The sequence below is a fragment of the Oxyura jamaicensis genome, chromosome 5, assembly GCF_011077185.1.
Source record: "Oxyura jamaicensis isolate SHBP4307 breed ruddy duck chromosome 5, BPBGC_Ojam_1.0, whole genome shotgun sequence".
Taxonomy (NCBI): domain Eukaryota; kingdom Metazoa; phylum Chordata; class Aves; order Anseriformes; family Anatidae; genus Oxyura; species Oxyura jamaicensis.
Genome location: NC_048897.1, coordinates 20,293,198 through 20,319,088, shown reverse-complemented (window position 1 = coordinate 20,319,088; position 25,891 = coordinate 20,293,198). Strand labels below are relative to the sequence as shown.

The 25,891-nt window shown below is 38.1% G+C and overlaps 1 protein-coding gene across 2 annotated transcripts; it reads right to left on the bottom strand.

Moving 5' to 3' along the window:
* Positions 1 to 760: 760 nt before the first annotated feature.
* On the bottom strand, positions 761 to 24,479 carry PSEN1 (presenilin 1). 2 transcript variants are annotated; one of them, XM_035329110.1, is made up of 11 exons: positions 24,364 to 24,479; positions 21,856 to 21,999; positions 16,899 to 17,152; positions 15,678 to 15,819; positions 13,857 to 13,924; positions 11,873 to 12,093; positions 9,597 to 9,695; positions 8,118 to 8,204; positions 7,079 to 7,246; positions 5,196 to 5,314; positions 761 to 4,869 (listed from the first exon to the last, which is right to left on the bottom strand). In XM_035329110.1, the coding sequence occupies exons 2-11, from the start codon at positions 21,937 to 21,939 to the stop codon at positions 4,714 to 4,716; spliced, it is 1,398 nt and encodes a 465-aa protein (XP_035185001.1). In that variant the 5' UTR covers positions 21,940 to 21,999; positions 24,364 to 24,479; the 3' UTR covers positions 761 to 4,713. The 2 variants fall into 2 exon arrangements, with proteins under 2 accessions (XP_035185001.1, XP_035185002.1); XM_035329111.1 differs by lacking the exon at positions 24,364 to 24,479 and adding an exon at positions 20,017 to 20,141 and having other exon boundaries at positions 21,856 to 21,991.
* Between the last annotated feature and the right edge of the window lie 1,412 nt (positions 24,480 to 25,891).

Here is a 25,891-nt window from a genome sequence, read left to right as displayed (position 1 = left end):
ATCCTTCCTTGTTGCCTGTCACATTTCTTGCCACATTGAACTCCAGATCAGCCTTGGCTTTCTTAACCCTAGTGCTGCAAGACCAGACAGCAACTCTGTGCTCCTCCTGGGTCATCTGCCCCTGCTTCCACTTACTGTACACTTCCTTTTTATGTTTCAGTTAGGAGCTCCTTGCTCATCCCCACAGGCCTCCTGTGCTTGATTTTCTGTTTGTCAAGATGGACCTTGAGGTCTTCCATGCTGATCTTCTACACAGAGACAAGGCAATCCCCCAGAGAAATATCTTCAACAGTGGTCAGTCAGCTATGACAAATTTAACTTTGTAGAGAGTATTTCTCCAAAAGAAAACAAAAAATTCTTCTAAGGTAAAGAACTTTTTCCAATAGCACTGGTATGAAATCAGCACCGAAATAACAATATAGTTCATGAAGTGCTTTCTGTCTGAAAAACCTATGCATTCTCCTAGGTAACACTAAGCTTCACCGTGCAAGGTAGTACTTGAATATAATCTCATACAGCTTTTTCATGCCTTAATTATAACTTATGGTTGCTTTTGCAACAGGTTTTGACAAACTCTTTTAACTTGAAAATTAGCATTTAGGAGGAAGTACTTCTATAGAAATCAGTTTTTAAAAGATATTCCACTGGGAGATAAAGCTACCTAACTGTATTAAGACAGAAATTTTACTCCTTAAATAGCTACAGGCCTCTAATAGCATTAAATGATGGCTTTAAAACAACATAGTAAAATCAAGGTAAGTCAAGATCCATGCAATTTTTATTTTAATAATTAGACAAATACAGGAAATTTTGCAATAATCTATCAAAAATGTATCTTATCAAGAACCGGAAAGGTGTTTAAAAAACATTCACATTCAATTCAGATTATGTACAAACCAGTGTTTGTAAAAATGAAAACTGCAAATGCTTTGAGTGTAAAAGAATTCCATTCTAGTTCATGTTTCAGCGCTCCCAATGACTACGTTACCACTGAGATGCAATCACAGTGCAGACATGTTCCACAGTCTTTTATACTCATTTCCAATAGCATCACTGCCAAAAGTAATACTCTTTTTTAAATAAAGCATTTTGAGAAGTGTCTTCATACAGTTCCATCCACCCAAAATATACTCCAGAATACTTAATTCTTCACTGCAGTAATGGCAGAACAGTTGTTATCTAAAGGTCCAGAGTGCATACAGTATATATAAGTACAGGTACATATCTATATGTCCAAGAAGCACCAGTCTCCTATGCCTGAAAAAGCCAGAGTCTGCTTTGTACCTTGAGGAGATCAGCCATTTTTAGTGGAGCACAGCCCTTGAATATTTGGTTCATAGGAAAAATTATCTGCCTAGTCAGAAATTTTCTGAATGTGTTGCAATATACAAGTGCGTACCTTCAAGACTCACCTCACATTGATCACACTTGAATTTGAGTGCCACCTTAATAGCCATACATAGATATGACAGTGTCATACACCTTTGCTACCAGGAACAGTTTCTGGGGATCTCTTGTTTTTTTTCCTGTATTAAATCCTCAACACTAAAAAAGGAGAAATGAAAGTGATTGTTTGTTTTTTTTCGTCAAATCTGTAACTCAGTACTATGTGTTTTTTTTTATTATTTGCAGAAGCGCAGCTAAAGGAGACTAATCATTAATTTAAGCTGAAAGGGGAGAGAAAGCTATCAAGATACCAAGTTTCAAAGTATGACTACTGAAAGAAGTCACACAACAGTTACCAGTTAGTCTACCTGGGGCACAAGAGATGAATCTAGCCACTGGGGCTACGCAATAGTTCACTGAGGGCTACAGCCTAATGTGCTGTCATCAACATACTAATTTAATAATAGCGAACAACTCTCAAAAAATGCAGACTACATATATTGGAACTCTTTCATTTAAACCTAGCTAACCAAGTTGAAATGGTTCACAACCTCAAATTAGATTGGTGTTTTAAGACAAAGGAGAGAGAAGTTGTACAACCTTCACGCTTATGTAGAAACAATCCAAATGCAATCACTTTTCTTAACTGCACCTTATGGACCCAAGTACTTGAGATGATCGTTAGTTGCAAGATCTCATTTGGAACACAAGGTACCAGGACTCAGCATAAGAGGACAAAAATGTCAACCGTTTTTGATGGTGTACATAAGACTTGCTAATAAGCAGTGTACTGTAACATACACTGGCCTTGGCTTGAAAAGCAGATTTCCCTTTTCAGTTTGAAATTCAAATGCATAAACTTGAACAACAGTTTCTGAAAAAGACATTTTCTAGTCTCCAGCACTGTAATGTCACACTACCTCAGAAATTAAACCTTCAGGATAGGAAAACAGTCCTAGGGAGAGGAAGACTGTAATTTAGCGTTTGAAGAGTCTGAGCTCTTCCTTGGGTTGTACATCTATCTCCCATTCAAGTATGTGGGAAGGCCTTTGCATACTTCTGTGGATTCTAAAGCAACTCTTACTAGAGTCAATACTCCAATGGTACATATTTAAGCCATAAAAACAAACAATGAAGACAACTGCTGCATTTCAACAACTCTTAACTGAGACTTGTCTCAGATACGCAGATGCTAGTGGCATTGACTCTTAGCAAACCTATTCTATACAATAAAATTAGTTAGGATCCCCAGTAAAACATACAAGGGAAATTTTCTTAGATAAAATGCTCAGGAAAGGAACAAATTACAATAGTATAAAAAACCTCAGAGTTTCAGTAAGTGGAAAAAAAAAAGCCTGTTTTAAGTCAGGCTTCATTTCAGCAGAACATGGAATGGTGATTTAAGCTAGAAAACACAAGCAAGTTTGCTTTGAAAAGTCAGTGTAAGGAATTTTGATATGGTTACTTTATTAATGCTATCCATGATGAATAAGCACACAAATGAGATGAATAAAAGTACTTTAGAGGAGAAGACAATATATTTTATGCAAACATAAGTGCTAACATTACAGTTAGCAACTCATACTGAAAGAGACAGATGTTTTTGTCAAGGACAATCGAAGAAAGCAAACCTTTCTTGGTTTTAAAACAGATTTATACATCACAGTCTTTCTTCCCTTACATGGGCAATGGTTGGTGAGCATCTGCGGTGTCTCAGTCCTTTGAATCTATAGGCACAGAAAAAAGGGGAAAAAGAGTTTGTGTCGGGATTTTGACAGTTGTCCTACTCGGCAAGGACTCCAGTACCAAGATGCAAGTAAAATGGAATGCCCATCAAGAGTATCCACTCCCTATGCTTCCCTCAGAAAACACTTGTACAGAGTTAAGAGCCTACAGCAAAAACAATGTAATCTCATACATATCTCATTTCCAAGCAATTATGCATAAATAAGTTCTTTCAGATGAAGAACAAAATAGAGTTTAGCAGTTTGAGGGTTAGAATCAATTCTTTATCTTGTAAGAAAGAAGTTCAAGATCTTGTTTCTTCTTTTCAGTGATTTTGAGTTTCTTTCATTTCTCCAGTCTTCTGTTCCTCACAGGAGAGGTAATTAAATTGAAGCAGGCCACAGATCTTTTTCCTTTGTAACATTAGTAATATCTCACCTAACTTCAGTAGCCATACCAAAAAAAAAAAAACAAAAAACTGCCCAACCTGGGTCTTAGATGGTTGAAAGACCAACACTTCAGGTCAACAAAACTGAAAAGCAAATTTTTGAAGAGAAAAATTTCAATGAAATATTACAAGTGCTACTAATAGTACTTCGGCCTCTAGATCTGGCAGGCTAAAATCCGTCTGGGACTGTTGTGAATGTCTACTTATTTCATGAAAACTTCAACAAAATGAATATAGTAATAATGCAGTCTATGCTGTTAGTGGCTGTTCTCAAATGCAGCGTTTGAAGTGGTGTTCTAACAAAACCATTTGCAAGAGCACAAACAGTAAGTCCTAAAACTGCCTTTTAGTGTAGTTTACCAACCTTTTAGAATCTTAGGTCCGAATTGGGACTTCATGATCCCTTATGCCATGTAATTCAGTCCAAGTCTAAGTAGCTACATAAACTGGAATAGGTGCACAGAAGCTGCACTCCATGCTTGAAAATACCAAGTATTAAAATTCAGAAGAGGTTCTAGTTCCAGTGTGGAAAAAAAAAAGCTTTTAAACTGACTAAACCAAGCACACTCAGGCACAGAGGCTATGAAGTGGTGCAGCACTCTGTAAGAGTGACAGTACTTTCTCCCTTTGTTGAATTGCTACAAAGTCCTTTTTCCTTACACAAAGCACAGTCGTATTCAGCTGTCAAAAGAATCACCGTTGGAGAAGTTTGAATCGGGTTCTCTCTCTTCAAATGGCTTACAGGGACAAGTTCCATTTCATTTGTCAGCTTCCTCCGTCAACATGAAGGAAATCCTGAGCACCCTTAATGCTTCAAAATAACCTGTGCTAAGGGATCACATTGCTGGTGGAAGCATTAGCAATTTTCACACAGGCGGTCCTTACCAGAGATATGTGTATCAGATTACCTCTGATGTAACAGCACACAATTTAGACCAGCCATCAGGAAGAAACCACTTTCGAACAGGAAAATTCATATGGTGCCCAGTGCAACGGTTGTCTCAGAAAAAAAAAATGGAGGAAGCTGTAATGATTCAGGCTTGGAATCTTGAGTATTAAGCTTCAGATTCACTTGAGAACTGAGGGAAAAAATATTTCCTCCTCCCAGATTTGCTACAAATACAAATATCCATAGAATGTGAGCATCAAGTGTGCTAGATATAAAACTGATGGAATGCTAGCTGGTCCATAAAGGGCTGCACCAAGTTATCTGTAGCAAAGTAAAAAACTAGCCCAAAAGTTATGGAGATTGGAAGAGCTGGTAAGGCCTTCTTAAAGATGGCAAGAAGCAGAAGTGTAAGGCACAGACCCTGAGGGGAAAAAAAAAAGATAGGGAGAAATTATGGAACTCCGACATGCAAAAGATTATAATACATAAGCACTAATCCCACAGAAATACAAGGAATTTTAATGCCTTCCTAAACTAAAAGGTGTGATGGATGCACAGCCAACGCAAATCACAGCTGAAACTTTCATCAGTTATCAGTTTTTAGTCAGGTCAGCAAATAAACAAATACCAAATTAAAAAAAAAAAAAAAAAAACAGCAACATCAAAAAAACACAGCAGTTATGATTATGACTCTGTCCCCGATTAACATAAGAAATGATCACTATCATCTTGTCACATTATACTTACAATTAATATGGCTACAAAACATGCTAAAGTTGTATTCCAGTCCCCACTTGCTGTTGCTGAGGCTTTGCCAACCAGGACACTGTAGAAAATGAAGTCTCCTAAACCAAGTTTTACTCCTCCTGCAAAAGGGAATATATGGCAGAATTAAGCACCACACAGTCTAATATTATCAAGTATCAGTAACTGTCAGAGAATAAGACAGATTTACATTAAGTACCAAAACTTACTACTACTACTACTAATAAAAAAAAATCAGAAATAATACCACTCCTGAATCAAATGATAAAGAAAAACTCTTATGAAACAAGGTGGCTGAGGAACATTAAACCAGTTACTTTATCCTGTAATAAGTTTTTTTTTCTGTATTCCTAGCCTACTGTAAATACAAATGCAGTATATACAAACTCAGAACATTTTATTACATTCTGTAGGGTTTTCTTTCCCACTTCTGATTGTTGTGTCATAGTCCTTTGGCAGAACATGGAAATATAATTCCTTCAAGCTGGTCATCAGAGGGGGGAAAACAAATGAGTCACTTGCAGATTATGTTTTGTTTGTCAGTTAGAAATCTATATCCAGCAAAATACTCCACCTCCTTACCAATTCTCCTACAGAAGTCTTACTAAGGTAGTTCTAAAAAGCACTTGCGTATAATTACAGAGCAAATTAGAGCCAAAAAAGACACATTTAGTCTAAGATATGAGTCTTAGTAAAACTCATGAGCTAATGTGTTATTTTTTTAAATAGTAATTGCCACCATAGCAACAACTCTGAAAGCACAATATTCAATTATTTCTGTAAACAAAGAATGATGATTTCCTGAACACCACTTCAGTTTCTGAGCTTTTAGTCCAAGATATTAAGCTAGAGAGGGCAAACATCAGGTCACCAGCTGTTTTCATTTAGCCTATCATTTGCTTTGTCACCTGATTACAGTCCAACCCCAAACTCACTCTTTAGAGTTCTGCAAGGAACTCAGCATCAAAACAGAGGGTTATGTCTGAGGGTATTGATCACTGAACGAACAGATGCAACCCTACTCTCTTTCAGCAGGCCTCCAATATCCATTTAGTGACAGTGCATTCACTGAAAGCTGTTAAGAATTACAATACTGTTTAATTGCTGAAACAAATTTGGAATTTTTGAGGTAAATTCAAAAATTGAAGTTTTCTTAAAGTAGATGCCCATATTTTTAAACAAAGAAACACCTAGGAATCAGAGGAAGCAAATGCACCTGCTAAATATGGCAGCATCACATAAGGAGAACAGTTCATTAGACAGGCAGATTGTAATTTATTTAGAGCTCTTCCAATCTAATGCCATCTTAAACTCAAACTGGAAATCGTAAGTCTGTTAAACCAGTATGAGTATTGATGTCATGTGTGCTCCAAAGATACTGAACTTCAGCAAGGTGCTGGAGAAAAATACTCAAGCCTGTGGCATTCTGAATTCATTTCAGTCCCCAAACAGGTCCTTAAACACTGCTTTGTCCAGAGTGGATTAAAGTAATTTACTCTAGAAGCAAAAAACATTAATGACTGCATTTACACAGCCCCAGAACCAAAAGGGCTGATACATGACAGAACATCGCATGAAAGAGACAGAAGCTAATGCAACTGACTGCATAATGGTCTGAAAATAGCTTGGCAGTTTGTGCAGTTAAAGTTCTGAATCTATGTATCAAATGGGAGATCAATTTGGCCAACATTACTCTTGGAACAAAACCAAAACCTATTTCTGTAGAGCATGTCAGTATTGGTCAAGAGCAAGAGTACTCTTCAGCTTGCTCTTAGCTCACACCATAGCGTATCTGTGCAGTCAGAATGACTAAGATTAACTAGCTTCAGACTGATTGAGTCTTTCAGAGAGTACTCCATACTCACTTTCTTCAGGGTCTTCACTGGTTTGAGAGTTACTGGGTAAAGCCTGAACAGCAGCTCGTGATTCAGGCGTTGATTCAATGGGTCCTATTCTATTGTCTCTCTGTTGCTGCCATTCTTGACTAAAGCCACCATCATCTGGTTCAGCATCTTCATTCTGAGTCTGGTTTGCTGGAATAATAAAGGCATTTAAAACATTTAAAATCTACTTTTAAAAAAATACATCTTCTAACAAATGACACTCTCTCCACATATAACATCATAGAAGAGTGATAGAAAAGAGGTATTCTGTACTATTTAGCAACATCTAATATTGACACACACCATTACAAGAGATTCTCACCATTTTAATACTTTTTTTTAAACACTTGGAAGTCAACATGCACTCTGCAGTCACTGCAACTACATGTTGCACTCAAGTCCTAGTATTCAGGAGTACCTTGATGAAAGAGAGTAGTGTGGTGACCTAATTTAAAGATTTAACTCCTATCTAATATTAGCTTGTCTAGTCAGAAAATTATTGACAGTTTAATCTTTCAGTAAAACACGAAACTTTATTGAAAGTTACATATTATACATACACCCCCTCCAAGAATGGCAAATTCAGAAACTCTGCTCTTTTGAGATACATATGTAAACAAACAAAACCATGTTTTTAAACACTAGCTGCATAGCTAAGAGGGCTAGACACATTTCTATGTGATACCAATATAAACGTGAGTTGACACGATATTACATTAACCCAATTTGACAACCAATTGAGCTCAGTCAATAGTTGTCTACCAAGAGTCATTTCACCACCAATATCCTGTGTTCTAGAATAATGAACACCAAGAACACTAGTAAGTGAGGAATTCTTTTCAGTCTTCATGGATTCCTTTCAGTCATCTTTCCTAATAAGGTTTATACTCTTTCACTCTTCTACAGTAGCCAGTACACTTAAAAAGCTAAAAAAAAATGTTTCCCTAAACATGTATTCCAATAAAATGACAATTATGAGGAAAAAAAAAAAAAAAAAAAAACTTGTCAAAGAAAAACTTACCTTGTTTATCATAGGCGGAGTTCTTAGAAGCTTTCCTTTGGGCTTCTGGATCTTCCTCAGCCATGTTCACTAGCCATACCATTGTTGCTGTTAAAAACAAACAGCATAGCTAATGTTATCTTCAGATGCATGCAATTCTGAGCTAGTGTTGGCATGAATCCATTATTTTTCTGTTCTTTCTGTACAGCTACCTTTCGCATGAGGCAATTTTACTCTCATTAAATCACAGTAATATCTGGAACACAGCCAGTACCAGCTACAACATGCACATACAAAATTTGATGAACACAAGTTTTATTTTTATTGGATGTTGGAAAAAATGGCAGCAGCTGCGTGTAGCTTTAGAGAAATTACTTCTACATATGAAGCCCACTCTGAAAGTCTGAATCAATGATTTCTTTACTTTTTTTTTTCCCATTAAGCAGTTCTTTTATCTACAAGTGAAAAGGTCTATTAAGACTGCTGCAAAGGTAACTTCAAATGAGAGGCAGCATCTGCAAAGTTAATTGTTCCGTGTGTCCCCCCCCCACCATATTCTCCATTCTTGAGATAATTAAATGTTGTCACACTTAAATGGTATATTTTAATTCAATTTGTGGTTTCTCAGCATTAGCTTCTCCTCCCTCAAAAAAGACAGACAAGCAACTACGAGTATTATCAGTAAAACATAGCAAGAGTGAAGGAGACCCTCCATTTTCTCCACTGTAATCTTGTCCCCTAAGAGTTGTGGAGTCTACAACACAACATACTTCATTCATCCAGACACAGGCCTTTCCTCAGCACCAGTAGCATAATGATTTATGATTAACCCATTTCACTGTTATCCATGTGTTTCTAACTAGCAGCATGGAACTTCAGTAATTGCACAAGACAATTTTACTCTCCTGAAAACACAGTAATATCTGGAACACAGCCAGTACCAGCTACAACATGCATATACAGAATTTGATGAACACAAGTTTTATTCTTGTAGATAGTGGAATTATCTACTCATTGATACACAGGTCAAAACAGCAACATGCATTCAGTAGGTTATTTTTTTGCAACTGAAAGAAGAAACAACACATCAAAAGAGGCCTGCAGAAAATAGTTCTGGAAATGAATCTCTTTGTGGCAATTTCTTCCTTTTCTTTCAGTAAGACATAGGATATTTAAGCATAGAAAGCTGATAAATATTTTCTGAAAAAGTATTCCTTTTGAAATGCTTGATTCACAAGCCTAATGACATTTGCTTTGGTGTATTACCATTTTTTTCTGTTCCTATTTTGTAAGAACAAAACATGCTGGTTTTTATCTTGAAAATCTTAGCCAAAAGACGTTTCACGTTTTTGAGACAACAGCAAAAGGAAAATGGAGACCCAAACGAACAGACTGGGAATTCCAGCTGGCAAGCAACATGTTAAAACAGAGAAAAATGAGAAAATCACTTCAGCTGATTTGGTGATTGTAAGTTTAAAGTATTTAATAAAATATACTTACAGGAGTAAATAAGTGCTGGAAAGAGCGTTTCATTTCTCTCTTGAGCTGTTTCAACTAGCATACGAAGAGGACCTTTAGGACATAAGACAGCAACCAAATCTGGAAGGAAAAGTAAACAGATCTTACATCACTGTAGACATACTTTGAAGAAGGTTTTTTTTTTATACAACACTTACAGAGACCAATAATAAAGTAAAATGCTACCCTGAACAGAGACTCCTGAAAGATACGCTAACCAGTCACAGGTCAGCATCCTATAAAAAGTTAAGTATTTCCCACAATCTTACTTTTAGACCAAGTGTCTAAGCATACATATGTCACTGCAGAGTATTGTTACTCTTCAAAACCCTTCTTCATCTCTCTTTTCACCAGTTTCTCCCTTCCTAGCTGCATGGCATTATGTTACCAACACTTGAATGTCTGCCTAGTCTTAGCTCTTGCACACCTATAATGCCTGGACAGACAAAGACTACCACATAAAACTTATGGTGATAAATTAATTTATCTGGTCCTGTTCATGTCCTCTAGGTATGCTGACCTTTTCTTAAATAGTTGGTCTTTCTCCTAAGTAGTAGGTAGTTCAATGGCATACTGAAATCTAGAAGCCCCACTACAGACATCTAGTTTGATATTCCATTACATGCAAGTCCTCATGAGCTTGGATCACCTCAGTAAGCCTCAGCATTTTCTACCAAGACAGAACACACTTTTGCAGACCACAAAACACTGAACTAATCTTCTTCAGGCCAAATAAAAAGCACCACCTTATCATGGAACAAATTTATTACTCCCATCACCCTCCATGAAGCTTACAGATAAAATTCATTGAGGAAAAGATTAAGTATTTCAGTTTCTTAGAATATATAACTTGACAATATTGGCTTCAGTAATCATGAGGAATATCCAAAAATATCGCTGCTGTGATGCTCATTCTTTGATTTTCAAAGGCTTTCTCTGCAAAAAGTTTACCAACTTTAAGAGAGCAAACAACAAACAGACATTTGCACAATTTCACTACTTCAATCAGATGCATACTAATCAGAGAAGAAAATTTAGGGAGTCTTACACCAACAGTGTGAATCCAAGAACTTCTTAATATCGTAGTTGTAGAACTGATTTTACATATTATTGTAATACACAAATAATAAAATATGAAGTTCCTCACTTAAGATGTTATGCAACTGCAAATGTTGCTGTGTCACTTTGTAACTTGCAAGTTGAAAGAAAAATAATTTACAAAAAATAGTATTCAGTTTACACACTGGAAATAACCAAGCTTACTTTTTATTGCCGCAGACTTTTCCTAACCCAAGTTTAATGCTAAAACAAATTGTAAGACAACAGGTAAGTGGAGCTTCTGTGGATTAGAAACAACTGCCAGTTTATTCCCACTCAAAGAAGAAAAAATGTGAGAGTGAAAAGCAAAAAAATGGCAAATTAAGCTTTGCAGGAAAAACAAACAAACAAACAAACAAAAATGTTTGCATAGATGAGAGATGTTGAAAGTACATTTAGTATAACAAAAAACAAAACCAGCAGCTTTTTTCCAAGTGTCCAGTGCCCTCTAAAGCTCTATGAAAAAACTACATCTAGATACCTCTATTTCAGTCACTATTCTGAAAAAAAAAAAAGGCAATAATTCAGATTAATTTTATTTTTATTTTAAGAACAAGGAAACAATCTCTAAATTATAACCTTCCATATTCTGAAAATGAATGAAAATTGCCTTGAATCCTGCCTTGATTCCTACTCATTATTAGGCATGGATCGTGGTGAGGATATTATGTCTTCACATTTGAGTAATTTGTAGGCGGGGCAGATCTATACCTACAGAGGACTGTACCCACACAACAAAGTCCTAAGTTCTGAACATACACTGTATGTAGGTTTCCAAGGATTGTTAAGGAAAATGGGAAGAACAAAGTCTCTCCACAGTCATAGAAGAGATCAAGATGGCAACATAGGTCTCATATCCTCCTTTCTTGAATTAATAAATTCTAACCTTTCTTCCACCCCAAAGAATCCTGAAAGTCCAGAAAAGGCAAAGGAAGATGGCATCACACAGTCACACTGTCCTTAGCTGCAGGTCACTTATTTTAGTTTAGGTAATTATCCTATTTTTGAATCTGTAATCACCTTATCCACTACTTTGTATGTCCCCCCAACCCCCCACTTCTTTTTTTAAGGTCTAGTCAGACCAGTGGAAAACGAGTCATCAGGAAACAGAAGAAATTCCTACCATAATTTCTGGTACTATGACTTGCCCCAGACCTTACCATACACTGAAATGACAGCCAGGATAAGCCATGCAGTCCATTCAGGAAGATACTTAATGAACACCAACGCCATGAGAGCGCTTATCATAATGAGATATGCCTGCTGGAGCCGGAGTGGGCCCTTCCAATGAATACAGATCATTCCCACAACACCAAAGTTCCAGATCATGAGCGCCACCGTAATGTAGTCCATGGCAACATTATACGTCTTAAAAACCTCACTAAAGGAAAAAAAAAAAAAAAAAAAGAGTCAACTATGAACTGCATTTGCTTAAAAAATTGTAAACAAGTCACAGATGCAACGTTTAGATTTTATTTATTTATTTATTTACCTCTTACTGCTCAATATAGTGGCCCAAATGTAAAGTTTATCTCCAAATAGTATTTAATTAAAACTACTATTCACAGGGGGACAGTTTTACTGATGTTTACCTCATACCAACTATTCATCCTTGTGCAAATTTTTATTTGCGTTCTATTACTTCTGTCAATCCAATCAGAAATTGACAGGAGAGGACATTACTGTGTAAACAGTCATTTTGATCATGGTCATGATTTCTAAAAGTCAGAATAAAAATTTGTGAGGTTATAAAGAATCTTTAAAGGCATACAAACAGATCTCTCCTTACTTACCTGTATCCCATTGAATGGAAACACTTCGCTACTTCCTAAGTATAAAATGCATCATTATTCTATTCTATTCTTTGCCACAAACAATGAAGCAAAACCCTTGCTTTTAAGATAAACCCTGCCACTCTGACACACCAATATAATAAACCAGTTAAGACCTTCATTAAGTAATAAACCAAAACAGAGAAATAGGTTATCACCAAGACACAGCTGATTTTCACTGACCCAAGGGAGAAGCGGTTGCAATGGCTGTTTGCAAATTCTGCTACTACCACCTCACCAAGCCACCAAGAACCTTGCATAATTTGCATGATACTTTCCTCCAGGAAATTTTTCTTACCTAGCAGTTACCTAGCCTTTGAGATGTACAGTGTTAACATGATGGCCTTTATTGCCATCACCCATAATTAGTCTACAAACTCCCCCCTCACTGGTCCTCTGCAAAATGAAACCAGAAGCGCTGTGAGGCAGCAGAGACAGGTGAAGGAAAGCAGAGGGCCAGGAAAGCCCTCAGTCCCTCTGCTCACACATGCTCACTGAAGAGTGCCAGCACCAACCCAAACCCAAAGAAACTTGCCTCCACCCAGTCTACACTGCCTCTGAACAGCAAACATTGCCGGTTACTGAAGTTAGAGGAAAGTCGTTATTAAGGTTAGAAGAAAACACTAACCAAAAAAGGCACCACAGGCCACTTCTGGCAAAAATTAGTGACTGAAAAGAACCCCATTCTCTTTCCCTGGAGACCAAATTAAAAGATTCCTCAGAGAGAAGTGTATCTGTTATCAAGTGGTACAAAAATACACGCGGTACAGTAATTTCACTGCATAACTCTAGTTACAAGCCCTGGTCAGGCTGCTTGTTTTAGAGAACTGAGCATTATGTACAACTTTCCTTTAAGTCTGGCAAATGCTTCTGGCATGCTTCAGAATTTGAAAAAGAACACTAAAATATGTAGTGGAGGTATATTCTGGTGACAGAGAAGATTCTTTTCAGATGATTCTTTTCTAACCCATACAAACAGTCTTTGCATATAAAGCCCACCTCCAAAGCCACGATGTAAACAGCTGCTCTTCAGTCATATGGTTATGAAAAATTTTATCAGAAGTGCTAACAGTATATGCTACTCTGTGGAAGATGCCCTATTTCTGGGATGAGTATGCCATGGGCAGTACACTACCAGATGCACTACTAACCCATAAATCTCTCTATGAAGCTATATAAAACTAAAAATTCTACCTCACTAGCAATAGCTTACTCAGTATCATCCTTGTTAAGATTCAAGGGCTAGTTCTAAAACAAACACAAACAAATAACATCATACATGAAAAATAACATTAATGCTTAGTTCTCTTACCCCAGGTAGATGAATGAAAAAAAGAAGAGCAGCAAAAGAGAAGAAATGATAAGCCAACCATGGATCACCTGGAAAAATAGGTATCAACACAGACTTTATTTAAGGTTTGATATTTTAAAGTTAATATCTACTTAAAAGTGCTTTAAATACTACTTTCCCTTTTCATTAATGCAGGAAAATTGATACTCAGATCCCTTTCTCTTTGGTTGTTGCTAAGTTCAAATTTAGCCTATGCACAGCCTATACACTTACGGATTTTAAGTGCTTTGTGGTCTTTCACCAGCGGTTCTATAGAATGCAAACTACTTTTTGTGTATTTTAGGGCACTTTGAAATCAATGGCAGTGTAACATAGCAGAAATATACAGCATTAACACAGATGGAAAACATAGTTCATTTCTGCGCTAATAAAACCACTGCTCTCATTCCAAATAATTTTCAGAACACAGTTACAGCATTAAATATTAAAACAGAAAATCTTCAGTGTTTATCTGCTAGAATTATAAATCCATTGATGAATGACTATATTAGGATTTCTATATACTCTACCAATAATCTTTACACATAATTCCTTTAATTTGGTATGATAAAATTGTACAGGTAACTAGACTTTGCAGCATTCTGGTATAAAAACATACCCTTTTAGCAATTATAAAAATAAAAACATAACGGTTTCTTTTAATTAGCAGAAAATACAACTACAAGAAATTTCTTTTATGTAATCATTCTAATTTTTAAGTACAACAATTATTTTTGTAAAAAGAATGCCCCATGCTTTGTAAGGTCAGGAGGGAAGCCGTGAGTGTGAAAAGCTTGGTATAAACAAATTTGATGCTTTCAGCACCTGAGGAGAACTGAGTGACAGCCAAGGAACCTAGCTGAAGCACATCAGTTATCTGACTTTGTTAGAATGATCAAAACTGACAATTTATAAAGAAAACATAGTCAAGTCAGAGTTAACACCACACTGTGATAAGAATGGTAGTCTGTACCTTAAAAAGCACTATTCCAAGCCATATACACGTTTAGGCAGAAATCACTGCCCCAGTCATTCCACAGAAACTTTGGAAAGGGGTTTCACCCACACCCATGCAAGACATTTTCCCTCTCTTGAAAGTAAGAAAAAAAAAAAAAAGTGGAGTAATGCTTTGTGCCAGTGCATGGATCCCACAGCCTGCTGTATTACTATTAAACAATTCACTGTACACTGGGAAATTCTGTTATGCCAAGCTTTGTCTAATTGGTCATTAAGACCAAAAGACAACCATGAATTTTCATGAATAGCTCCCAGGCAGGTGACATTGCAATTATTTATTCTAAGCCTGGACTAGCCCAGATTACATCATTGTACAAGTCTTTCACAAAAGAGCCTTTGAGTCTCTGTGTTTGCCATAAGGATATCACCTAGCATGTACAGCCACGCACACATCAGTCTTGGGAGACTTCTATACTTGCAGGTAGGGCGGGGGAGAGCAGAGCCCTTGAAGAACCCCTGAAGTCTTGAATGGCTTTCCAGATGTAGGACCAGACCTGTGCTTTGTAGTTCTTGACCACAGGAATATTTCAGTACATAGTACATTTCACAAGAATAAGAAGCAATGCCACCCTAATTCTGGCTGATAAAACAGCCAGCAGTATTAGCATGGGATTACTGTCTCCCTATTTTGTGAAAGAAACAGAAGCCACAAAGCTAAAACACTTAAAGTCACCGATCCTGCAGCTTTTGCTCACTCATCCTTGATAACCCTTCATTGCGTTCCATCCTCGATAATCAGTACTAATAAATAAAACTAGCACAATTACTCAAGTCAATTACACTCACCTTGTAGCACCTGTATTTGTAAAGTACAACCAGGAGTATGGTCATGACAATGATGACACTGATCATGATAGCAGCATTGAGAATTGAATTCAGAGCCCGTTGTCCAATTGTCTCTGTCTCTTCTGTGAAGGGAGTGTAGATGCTACAACAACAAAGAGTCAACTGAAATGCCACTGTAGAGTCCACAAATGTTTGTGATATGCAAGGCCAACATGAAATGAAATTGCAGTAATCTTTCAATTCAGAGATGTAAAAGTGACAGCTATTTTCTACTTAGCCAAAACCTGGAAGGCAGCACATATCCTATCTGACAAAATTTAATAGAAAAATATTATTCTTCCTTAGAAGACCTGAATTTCCTATATTCTTGGATTACAACTATTTTCCACTTTGTAAAACAAACAACAAAGAAATCTAGGTTGTCTGATGAATTTGCTCACATGCTATGACTCATTAGACTATTACTGCAGCTAGACAAGCACACCATCTAGTGGATTTACAGTAAAGTGTTCCCCAGTGATTCCAACAAAAACCGTGCATAAGCTCAACTTTCTTACAGCAATAAAACAAGCTGGGGACAAAAAAGCACTTCATTACATGACAGAAAAAAAAAAGAAAAAAAGAAAATACTTACCGTAAATGAAATCCCAAGAAAAATTATTCTTGATCAACAACTTTGTTTCATCAAAACACAAAGTTCCTTTTCACTACCATTTTATGACATTCTAACATTACACAAACATTTCAAAGCCAAACACACTTTGAATCATTTTCTCTAAATGTTTTTATGGAGGTACATTTAGACTGATTTTCTTCAGGTTCTGACAGGCTCAGTGTTCGATCTTTGTCTCCTTTCTCCTAAACCAGCTTTCATTGAAATTGTTATTTTTTGGCAATATTAGTATCAATATTTTGATTGAGTTTATTTTATGAATACCAGAGAGCACAAATGAGGATCAGGTAAACACAAGTGTTAAAACGACAATCAAGTAACAAGTAAGATGTCGTCCAGACTGGCTGCTAGACATACATCAAACGTGAATAGTACCATGTCAGAGACTGGTTTCTGGAAGTAATAAGATAAAGCTATCTTTGGGCTGGTGAAGGGGAAAAAGGAGACGAGGAAGTTCACTGTTTCAATTAAAATCCTGAAGAAATTGAGATTAAAGAAAATGATCTAAGTGGGTCCATTGAAAAGACAGGAAAAAAATTGATACATACAGCTGTCCATCCTTGCGTGTGTAAAAGCTGACAGACTTGATGGTTGCAACAACGACCACCATGCAAAGTGTGACAGGTACAAACAACATAATCACATGTTTTGCCCCATATTTTAGTGTCAGCTCCTCATCTTCTTCTTCATCTTCCACCACTTGCTGAATGTTGTTCTGTGGCTGCCCGTTGGTTTCAGACCCAGGATTGTCATTTCTTCTGCGCTCACTGTTATCATGGCGCCGTCTTTCACTGTTGTCATTCTGCAATACATAAAACACTTTCATCAGAAACTATCCATAATCATATTCTTGTATATTTAAATGGTCTTGAGGGAGGGCATGTGTAAGGTAATATTTACTGTCAAAAACATTTTTCACACCAAGGACCTAAACAGAAGTCATTAATTGTTTCACATAGTCATCAGAAGAGTGGGAGCACAGGGTTATGTTAGAAGCATTTATACTAAAAACAGCGGCAGGCTGTTAGATGCAACCAGCATTGCTACACCATCTTTTCTACAAACAGAAGAAAAAGCTAAGTAAAAAGACAGCTTATTCTCTTTGTCCGAACTACAAGGGTGCATGACAGTAGATTACTCATAGCTTGACAACAATTAACTGTGTCTACTTCCAGAAATAACGCCAGAGACATCTGTTAGCCTAATTCCATGAAAATCCAAAGAAAATTTCTATTTTCCTTACCACGTTACTCTCACTACAGTACACTAACTAGAATATATATTAAAACTGAGTTTCACCAAGTATTGTTCACACATTTTTAGCAAGAAGAATGACATAGAAACAGTGATCAAACTCAGATAATTCACGCTCGTTACACTGAGACTTGATCTTAAAGTTTACTGTGATGAGTTAAGCGTGCAGATTCCTCTTCTCCTCTCTCAAGGATGCTACAGCCACGTCCTTTTGCTGACACTGAAGAAATTCCACCACCCCTGTAAACAAATATATAAGAGCCTCCTGGCCTTCCTGATACTAAGCAAAACATCAAGGCTGTAATTCAAACACAAGGACAGAGGTAGATTTTCCATATCTCCCTCAAAGGAATTAAGATTAACCACAAGCAAAAACAATCTAGGAACTCAGCTTTTACAAAACCATGAGGTAAAATACTGTCTATGAGTAAATAAATGATCAAGCCTGCATTCTGTAACAGGGAGCATTTAACATTTTATGTTGTGTGCACATACAGAGAACACAGCAGCAAAATAAGCTGTTCTGGACCACATAGCAACAGTTATTTTATGTTTCTCTGTCACTCTAAACCAGCCATAAAATACAAAAGTTTATACAGATTAGTCTTTTTTCCCCACTCTATTGCCATGTCCTAGTCGATGCTATACTGTTCCCCTTCACTCCACCCAAGGAGGTCAACATAAATGAAATGTAATACAAAGACTTTTGATTCCTTGCAAAATAAGTCTTACGACTTCAGAATTACTTCATTTACAAACAGTTTAGATTGAGTAAGTGCACTAGAGCAGCTTAATATTAAAAAGTACAATAAACTGAGGGGAGATATCTTTTGTAATGTCTTAAAATATCACTCAGTGAAATTGCTTTAGACATTGGAAAAGACATTAAAAATAACCAAATGTATTTCTACTTGAGAACTGTTACACAGGTAATTTTTTCTCCTTAAACATGCTATGTTAAAGTCTCATTACCTGTTCTTAATAGCATTTACAAACATAACTGCTAGCCTGTGTCCAAATAACTCATTGAAGTTTTTTGATAAATTCATAGTCATTTTGGAGATTCTTTATACAGAATTGTCTCAGCCCCACCCTCAGAAAAGATAAGACTTCAAACACACAGTCAGGAACTCATAGTTTCAAAAGCACTTAAGTGATTAAGGAGTACAAGTCCCTGGACTTTGAACTGCAAACACTGACACTGCTAAAATCCTGGTTGATGCTTTACAGCTTCCCTAACTCATGAAAAATCTACTTTCACGGAACTTTACACACTAGCAATACATACCAAATGCTTTACCTATATACTTCGTTCTTTGTGGTATCCTCAGGATCAGACTCAGGAGGGTTTCAAGAACTGTCCTCTAAGAAAATTTGCTTTTTTTATTTTTCAAAGAGGAAACTGAGTATAAGGGGAAGAAAAAAATCTAAAATTGTCTTAAGCAAATAAGAATAGCAGGCAACCAGATTTTTAGAATTGAAATTTTTAAATTGAATTTAGTATGATTAACTTAATGCATGCCCTAAGAAAGATTTCAGATTCAAGATTATTTCTTAATAAATGAAAGATTCATTATGAACTACTTTGTATATTTTGTATAAAGTCTTCACATACAATTACTGAAAGCCAGATAGAGACAGGAATATTGGAGAATGCAGTGTTCTGAAACTTTAATTGTTCTGTAAAGGCTGCGTGCATCTGAACTTCTTTCTGTACAGATTATGGCTCAAATATAACATTTGGCTCAAACATTATGGCTCAAAGATAACATTTTTTCACTTTCTTAGTGAAAGCGCTCCATTTCTCTCATTCTGCAAGACAACAATAAGCTTATCTGGCTAAATAAACGGCCTAAGATGACCATAAGTAACATTACACAAGAGATGATGAGAGCTTTGGAACAGTTCACAAGTAAAGCAGACCTAGTACGTAGGTTTCTGCACACTTGCGGAACATTTTGCTCTTTCTCTGTGGTAAAAGCAGTTCTGCAAGAGGGAGCACTTACCCCTCTCAGGCACAGAAATACAAAAACTAAAATCAAAATCTACAATTTTGCAATGAAAACATAAAAACACCCAAAGGAAAAGCCTGATTAATTAAGTACATCACTACAGACAAACTGCAAAATTTAACACAAAGACAAACTGATGAAATTAGACCAGTGTGTGTCACTCTGTTTCCTGCACTAGTTTGGAACAAAGACGCAACCACAAAATGTCTTTACATATTAAAGCACAGTGCATGAAAATCAGAACAGCATCAAGAAATACTGCAAGATATTGTAAGAATTAATCTCTCACTCACTTAAAAATAGAAAAAATTGTACCATCAGTCTAGTGAACTAAAGTGTAGCTAAATGTGACATGCATGTGCCCCTCTGCTTAAAAGAACAAAGTACACTCATATCCTACCTGATCAGTATTAAAGAGAGCAGAGGCCATGGACTCTTGCTGAAGTGGAAGCAAAGGAACAGACTCTTCACTTTCCTCAGACATAGTTAAAAGTGAAAATTCTGAAGCTAAAAAGTCAGTAACACCTGTTGTAACACCGTAAGCAAACGTAAGTTATGAACTACGCGCTTTCAGGTGAATAAGCAACATCAAAAGCAACTGATAGGTTTCTTTCCTATCAGGAAAATAGTTAATAGCAAACCCAGAGCAAAGCCCCTGAATCAACAGATAAAAAAAAACAGCATGTTTGATAAAATATTTTTACCTATTGAATGCAAATTGATGTATTATTAGCAGATCCTGACAGTGGGCATAGGCTTCTTTGTCAGTTCTCACATACACCATTTATGTTTAAAGGTTGTTATACAGTGACAGGGCACAGAAGACTGGGCTGAACTCTTGGTATGTAACCAGAAGACTGACAACCAGATTAGTGATTAGTGATTTCTCACGTTGAGTGCTAGCTGACAGAAGCTAGGTATTACCTAAGCAGGAAAGAATCTTCATACCTCCGTACAAAAACAGCGGATGTACGTAGGGGAGAAGAATCACTACACCTAAGCATTGAAGCTACACCTAGAATTACACTTGAAAGAAAAAGCAGGAGTAGTACAGTCTGCCAGTGAGAAGTAAATAAAACAGTTTGTCCCCCATTGCTGGGAAGTAGCACTGGTAAGCTTTCTGCAAGGACAGCGAGCCCGGAGCTAATCATACAGCTCTGCCTTTTTAATCCGGCAGAAGTGTTCAATAAAGGTTAAGCTCCCACCTGTCCAAGATGAAAATAAACTTTTTTTTATTCCCTCTGAAGTAAAAGCATAAAGGATGCAGCAGGAAAGTTTCCACTTTTTTATTTTTAGCAACAGTTTCTATAATCAGTAAGGTTTTAAATCAGTCTCACTTCTAAATTCCAAAGATAATTGTCAAATGTTCTGTATTTTTGCTTTTTAGCAGGATGTTGACCTGAGATAAATACAAGAATTTTTCAAAAGTCTATTTAACTTGTTGAATCACATAGTGGAATTAGAACAGGGATCAAAATATTGTCTTCAATCACTGCCATAAACACGGCTGCTAGTGGCTCAATCTCTCAGGAGCATTTCTGTGTCATAAGGAAACCTGATACTCAACAGTTATTGCAGGAACAAAGAACTGGGCATGACAAATCCAAGAACCTGAGCACCACACCCAAGTAGACCAACTAAACTTGGTTTTATCAAAACACGAGTGCTACAATAAGCATAGTATTAACAATAATTACACAATTAGCTCTATTCTAAGGAATGATACAGAACTTTAGTGCTTGTTTTTTTTTCCCCCCACTCCAAACCTCAAGAACTCTGAGAACACCCTGACAATTATTCAAAATTAGGACAAGACAGTGCTGCTCCTTCTGCACAGGAGTAGTATCTGGTAACAACAATGACAAAACCCAAGCTCTACCTAGACTAAAATTAACTCCATGACTGAACCCCTTAAATCAAGCAGACCATGGCTGGAGTTCAATAGATCACCTGGAAATCACAGGCTGTTACAGGAATATCCCACCTCATTTTTTTATTGTTTTTCTAGAGGGCCTAGTCATTCCAGCATCCCTTTAAACAGGGAGAAGTCTACCCATATATAAAAATTAGGATGTTAGATAATTTACAGAGTATTTCTTTCAGCACTGCTTATCACAACAGTCAGATAGAGAAAATTACTCCCAAACAGATTTCTATAGTTCTAAACTGTATTTTCATCCACGCTGATTATTCATCCCAATTTAACTGCTATTGGGTAATAAAATTGTTTATTACATACGGTGTTGCTGAGGTGGTTATCAGGGAAGTTTTCTGTCAGCTGCCCATGCTGAAACTGGGGTAAGTGTGCAGACAGTTCTGTCATTGAGGCTTTCCTCTGGAAATCACTTGTTTCTACACAAAATGGATCTTTCCTCTTGAGATGCTGGAAGGAAAAAGATGTGTGAATAGTCTTTTTTATTTTATGAGCAAATTTGCCATCCCCTCCCTAGCCCAGTTCTTAGAGTTCACGCAGACCAAAGATAATCATTTTCTCTCTTCACAATGATACCAAACTGTATCACGTGTTTACTGAGAGGTCATAACAGGGATTTTCCAGCACAAAAATAAGAGTGTCTGGGTGTTATCAAAACAGTTCATCAACCACGGAAGTCAGTCAGCAACAAACCAAAGATTCAAACAGTTCTCCATTCCATCTTGTGCAATAAATGAGAAGTACTGCGCACTTGCTCGGAGCACTCCTTGTATGTCTTTATCTCAGAGTCCAATTGCTCCAAATCGTTCATTTTTGGACGAACAAGCACAATCTTCAAGCAAGGATGATCAAGTTACACTTGATCATTTAAAATCTGGACATGACACATGCTTACCACTGTAATACCCAAATAGGGACCTAGAGCTATACAAAACAGTACTTCAGCTGAGCCTCAAGTACTAATATGCATTCCCCTGGCAGTAGGTTTTATGTACGAGCGAAATGTACCTAAAATTCCTTATGCTTTAATAGCTTCAAGTGTCCTTACACAAGAAGTTGCATACTAATATTTTCCTAAGCAAATGTGAATAAACCAGAACTAAGCAGCTGCTCTGTAACAGAGGAGAATAAACAATTACTGGAGAAAAAGGAAGAAGTGATGTAAGCGCAGGTTTCAGAAAAAAAAAAAAAAGTAGTTTAAAGAAACAATGAGTAGGCCTGCAAAAATCACTGGCTTGGTTGCACAAAACGCAGCGAACTGAATTAACAGCCACTGCTGCTAAGAGGGAAGCGCCAGTCCCCACTTCTATGCCGAGATGCTCCTGCTCCCACCTTGTGCCAACTCCAGCACTCATCAGTACATGCAGTACATTTAACTCAGTAAAATGGAAGAAAGCAAACCCAGGAAAAGAACACAATCTTCCTGTGCTGTTGTAGTGCATTCAACCAGCGTTTGGAGGGATCTAAAAAAATGTATTAATGGAGGACACACAGACACTGCACAAAGCAAGGCCTCTCGCCTTTGGCAGCAGCAAGCCACGAGACAGCATCTTACTTAAGTTCAGTTTCATACATACAAAGATGCAGAAGCTGGTTCTTCACTGTCTCTTACAAGAGTAAGTCTCTTACAAGATTAGTTTGCAGTGTTTACTAACTTCTGCAGTGATGCAGCTTACGCTGAAGGGCCATTAGGAGGCAACACCAATTTAACAGGTCTAGTGGGAGCACCCTACCCATCTGGAAAGGCAACATAGCATTCGCTAGGAGAATGGCTCTCTTCTGTGCTTCTAATTAAAAACAGAGTGTCTACTTTAAAATGTAATGAAATGTAGGCCTGGAAGAAAATAAATAGGTATCATGTTGCTCTTAAAGTTTTTGATCTAATTCTGTAGTTGGACTACAGAATATACACGATTCTGCTTTAAGGCTGCTATCAGTGAAAACCCTCGGTGACAGGGCAGCTACAGAGAAAAAAGTTCAAGTATTTTTTATCCAAACGTGGATAAGCAGGAACGAGACTTTCACGCAGCATCACGTATCAAAATCCTAAACAAATTGGGAGGAAAAAATCGAAAAAGAAAACAACAACAAGAAATGCCACCACAGGATCCCGCTTAAAGGCCGGTAAAGAAAACCACCACAAACCCATCAAACGAAACCAGGCACTGAGGGGCTGAGAGAAAGTGAAGAGCACCTGAGGTAACAGACACGAGAGGGACACCGCAGCTTCAATGGCTTACCATGGTCTTACAAGTACCAAAAATTATAGTATGCTAAAACGATCCCTTTTTAAGACTCAAAAACTCAGAAATTGACGTCTTCAAATACCTTTTTATTTTTTTAATGAATGAATGTCCCCAAGTTTGAAATTTAACTACGAACGAACAAAACCTACAAATAAGCTGCACATAAGCAGGAGCAAATCGAGTTTTTAACCACCTTTACCTCAGAAGGGACTAACCAAAACACTTAAATTTCTAACGAAGCCGTGATTTAAAACCAGCCTGCCTAAAGAAGTTCCTTCTCGCTCCCCTTCCCCTTCCCAGGGCCGCGGTTTCCCCGTGCTCATCACCCCCAGCCGCCGGCAGCTCCCCATCCCCTCACGCCGGGGCAGGGCAGCACCCACCGCCAACCGCTCGGGGGCCGCCGCCCCCTTCCTCAGCTCCCAGCACGCAACAGGCGGCCGTGAGGGGCCTCCCGGGCCGGCCTCGGTCCACCGGTCCCCGACGTGCGCGACCCCCGGCAGCCGCCCCGCTCCCCTCCCGCCCCATGCCGCTGCCGCTGCCCCAGCCCCGGCCCCGCCGCCGGCCGCACCTGGAGGGCGCCGCTCCCCCACGGGCCCCGCCACCGGCTCCTCGCTGCCCCGCAGCCCGGCCCCGCTCGCTTCCGGCCCAGGCACCGCCTTTCGCCGCCACCTCACGTCCGCCGCCTCAGGGCCTCAACACCGCGGCCCGCCCGCAGCAGGGGAGCCGACGGCTGAGAGGCGGCCTCGCGCCGCGACCGCGCCCGGGCGCTGAGGGGAGCGCGGGCCCAGCCCGCCGGGCCCTGGGCGGCAGCAGCTAGGGCGGGCGGCCCTGCCCCTCGGGTTGGGCTTGTTTTCCTCACGGCGCGCAGGGTGCGTCCGTGCATTAATTCCTCTGTGAGGAGGTGACAGCGTAGCTTGATTGCCCAGTGCACGACTAGCCTTCGTGATCACGGGGGGCAAATGAACGGGGGTTTCGAGGGAGAACCCTCCTACAGCACCCAGTCATGAACTAGTGATTGTGTTTCAATATGCTCCCGCAATAAAAGCATTATGAAAAAAAGTGTACTTCATACCTCAAAATACAAACACTACTTAGTTTCAGCTACATAGCATCTTTTCCACAAAGGCACCTGTAGAGCGGTGACTCACTCAGCGAAGAAACAGACATTTCAACCTTGGAACTTAACCTTGCTATCCCTGGTACTTCACAAGTAAGCCACGCTTCCTTTTTGGATACACATAACCTCACTGAGCGACTAACACGTATAGGAAACGCTATGATCTGTGTAATCACCCCAAGGGTAAAAGAGTAACATCGATCTAGAGACTATGGTGAATTCTGCATGTTTAAAACTTCTGTATTTTATTATTCAACCACATTCTGGGAAGATCTAGGGGAAAATGAGATGGCACAAGTATTACACATGAGAATTGTGCAATACTAACCCTTAACTGAATAAAACCAACTTCAAGAAAAATATCGTGGGCATTCAACTGCACCACAGAATTCTCTGTTATTAATAATGTTTAGACCTAAGATGAAATGCCTATTACCAAAACCTTACATTGGTTACACTACAGGGCTATGTACTGATATGTAAGTTTGCATGTATGACATCCTATGCTCCTACGTAGGAAAATGTATAGAAAATTGAGAAGTGTGACCCTAGTGTAAGCCAAGAGCTTACAGTTTTAATTGTATCCACCTACAAGCAAGCTATCCTCCTCCAAGTGGCTACCTAGCACCTCCATTTCATAAAGGCATAAAGAAAATAACTCCAATTCTTCTCTGAGTAATAGGAAAGTACCAGTAGTGAGAAACAGAAATTAAATGGGAAACTAAACTTATGGTTTGGGGCCTTCCCCCTCCCCACATCGTCTAGCTAGATGATTTTTAGTGCAGGCTCCTGTTCAGAGAGAAGACAGGAAGCCCTAAATTAGAAACGTAAAAAGACTACATGAACATGTTAAATATTCTAAGAACAAAGAGTCTCAAAATAACAACAGTAATGTAAAAATATATCATTCTTGGTAATTAGCATTTCTTGTTCAAGGTTTCTCCATTTCAGTGCACGCTAACAGAAACTGTACTTCAAT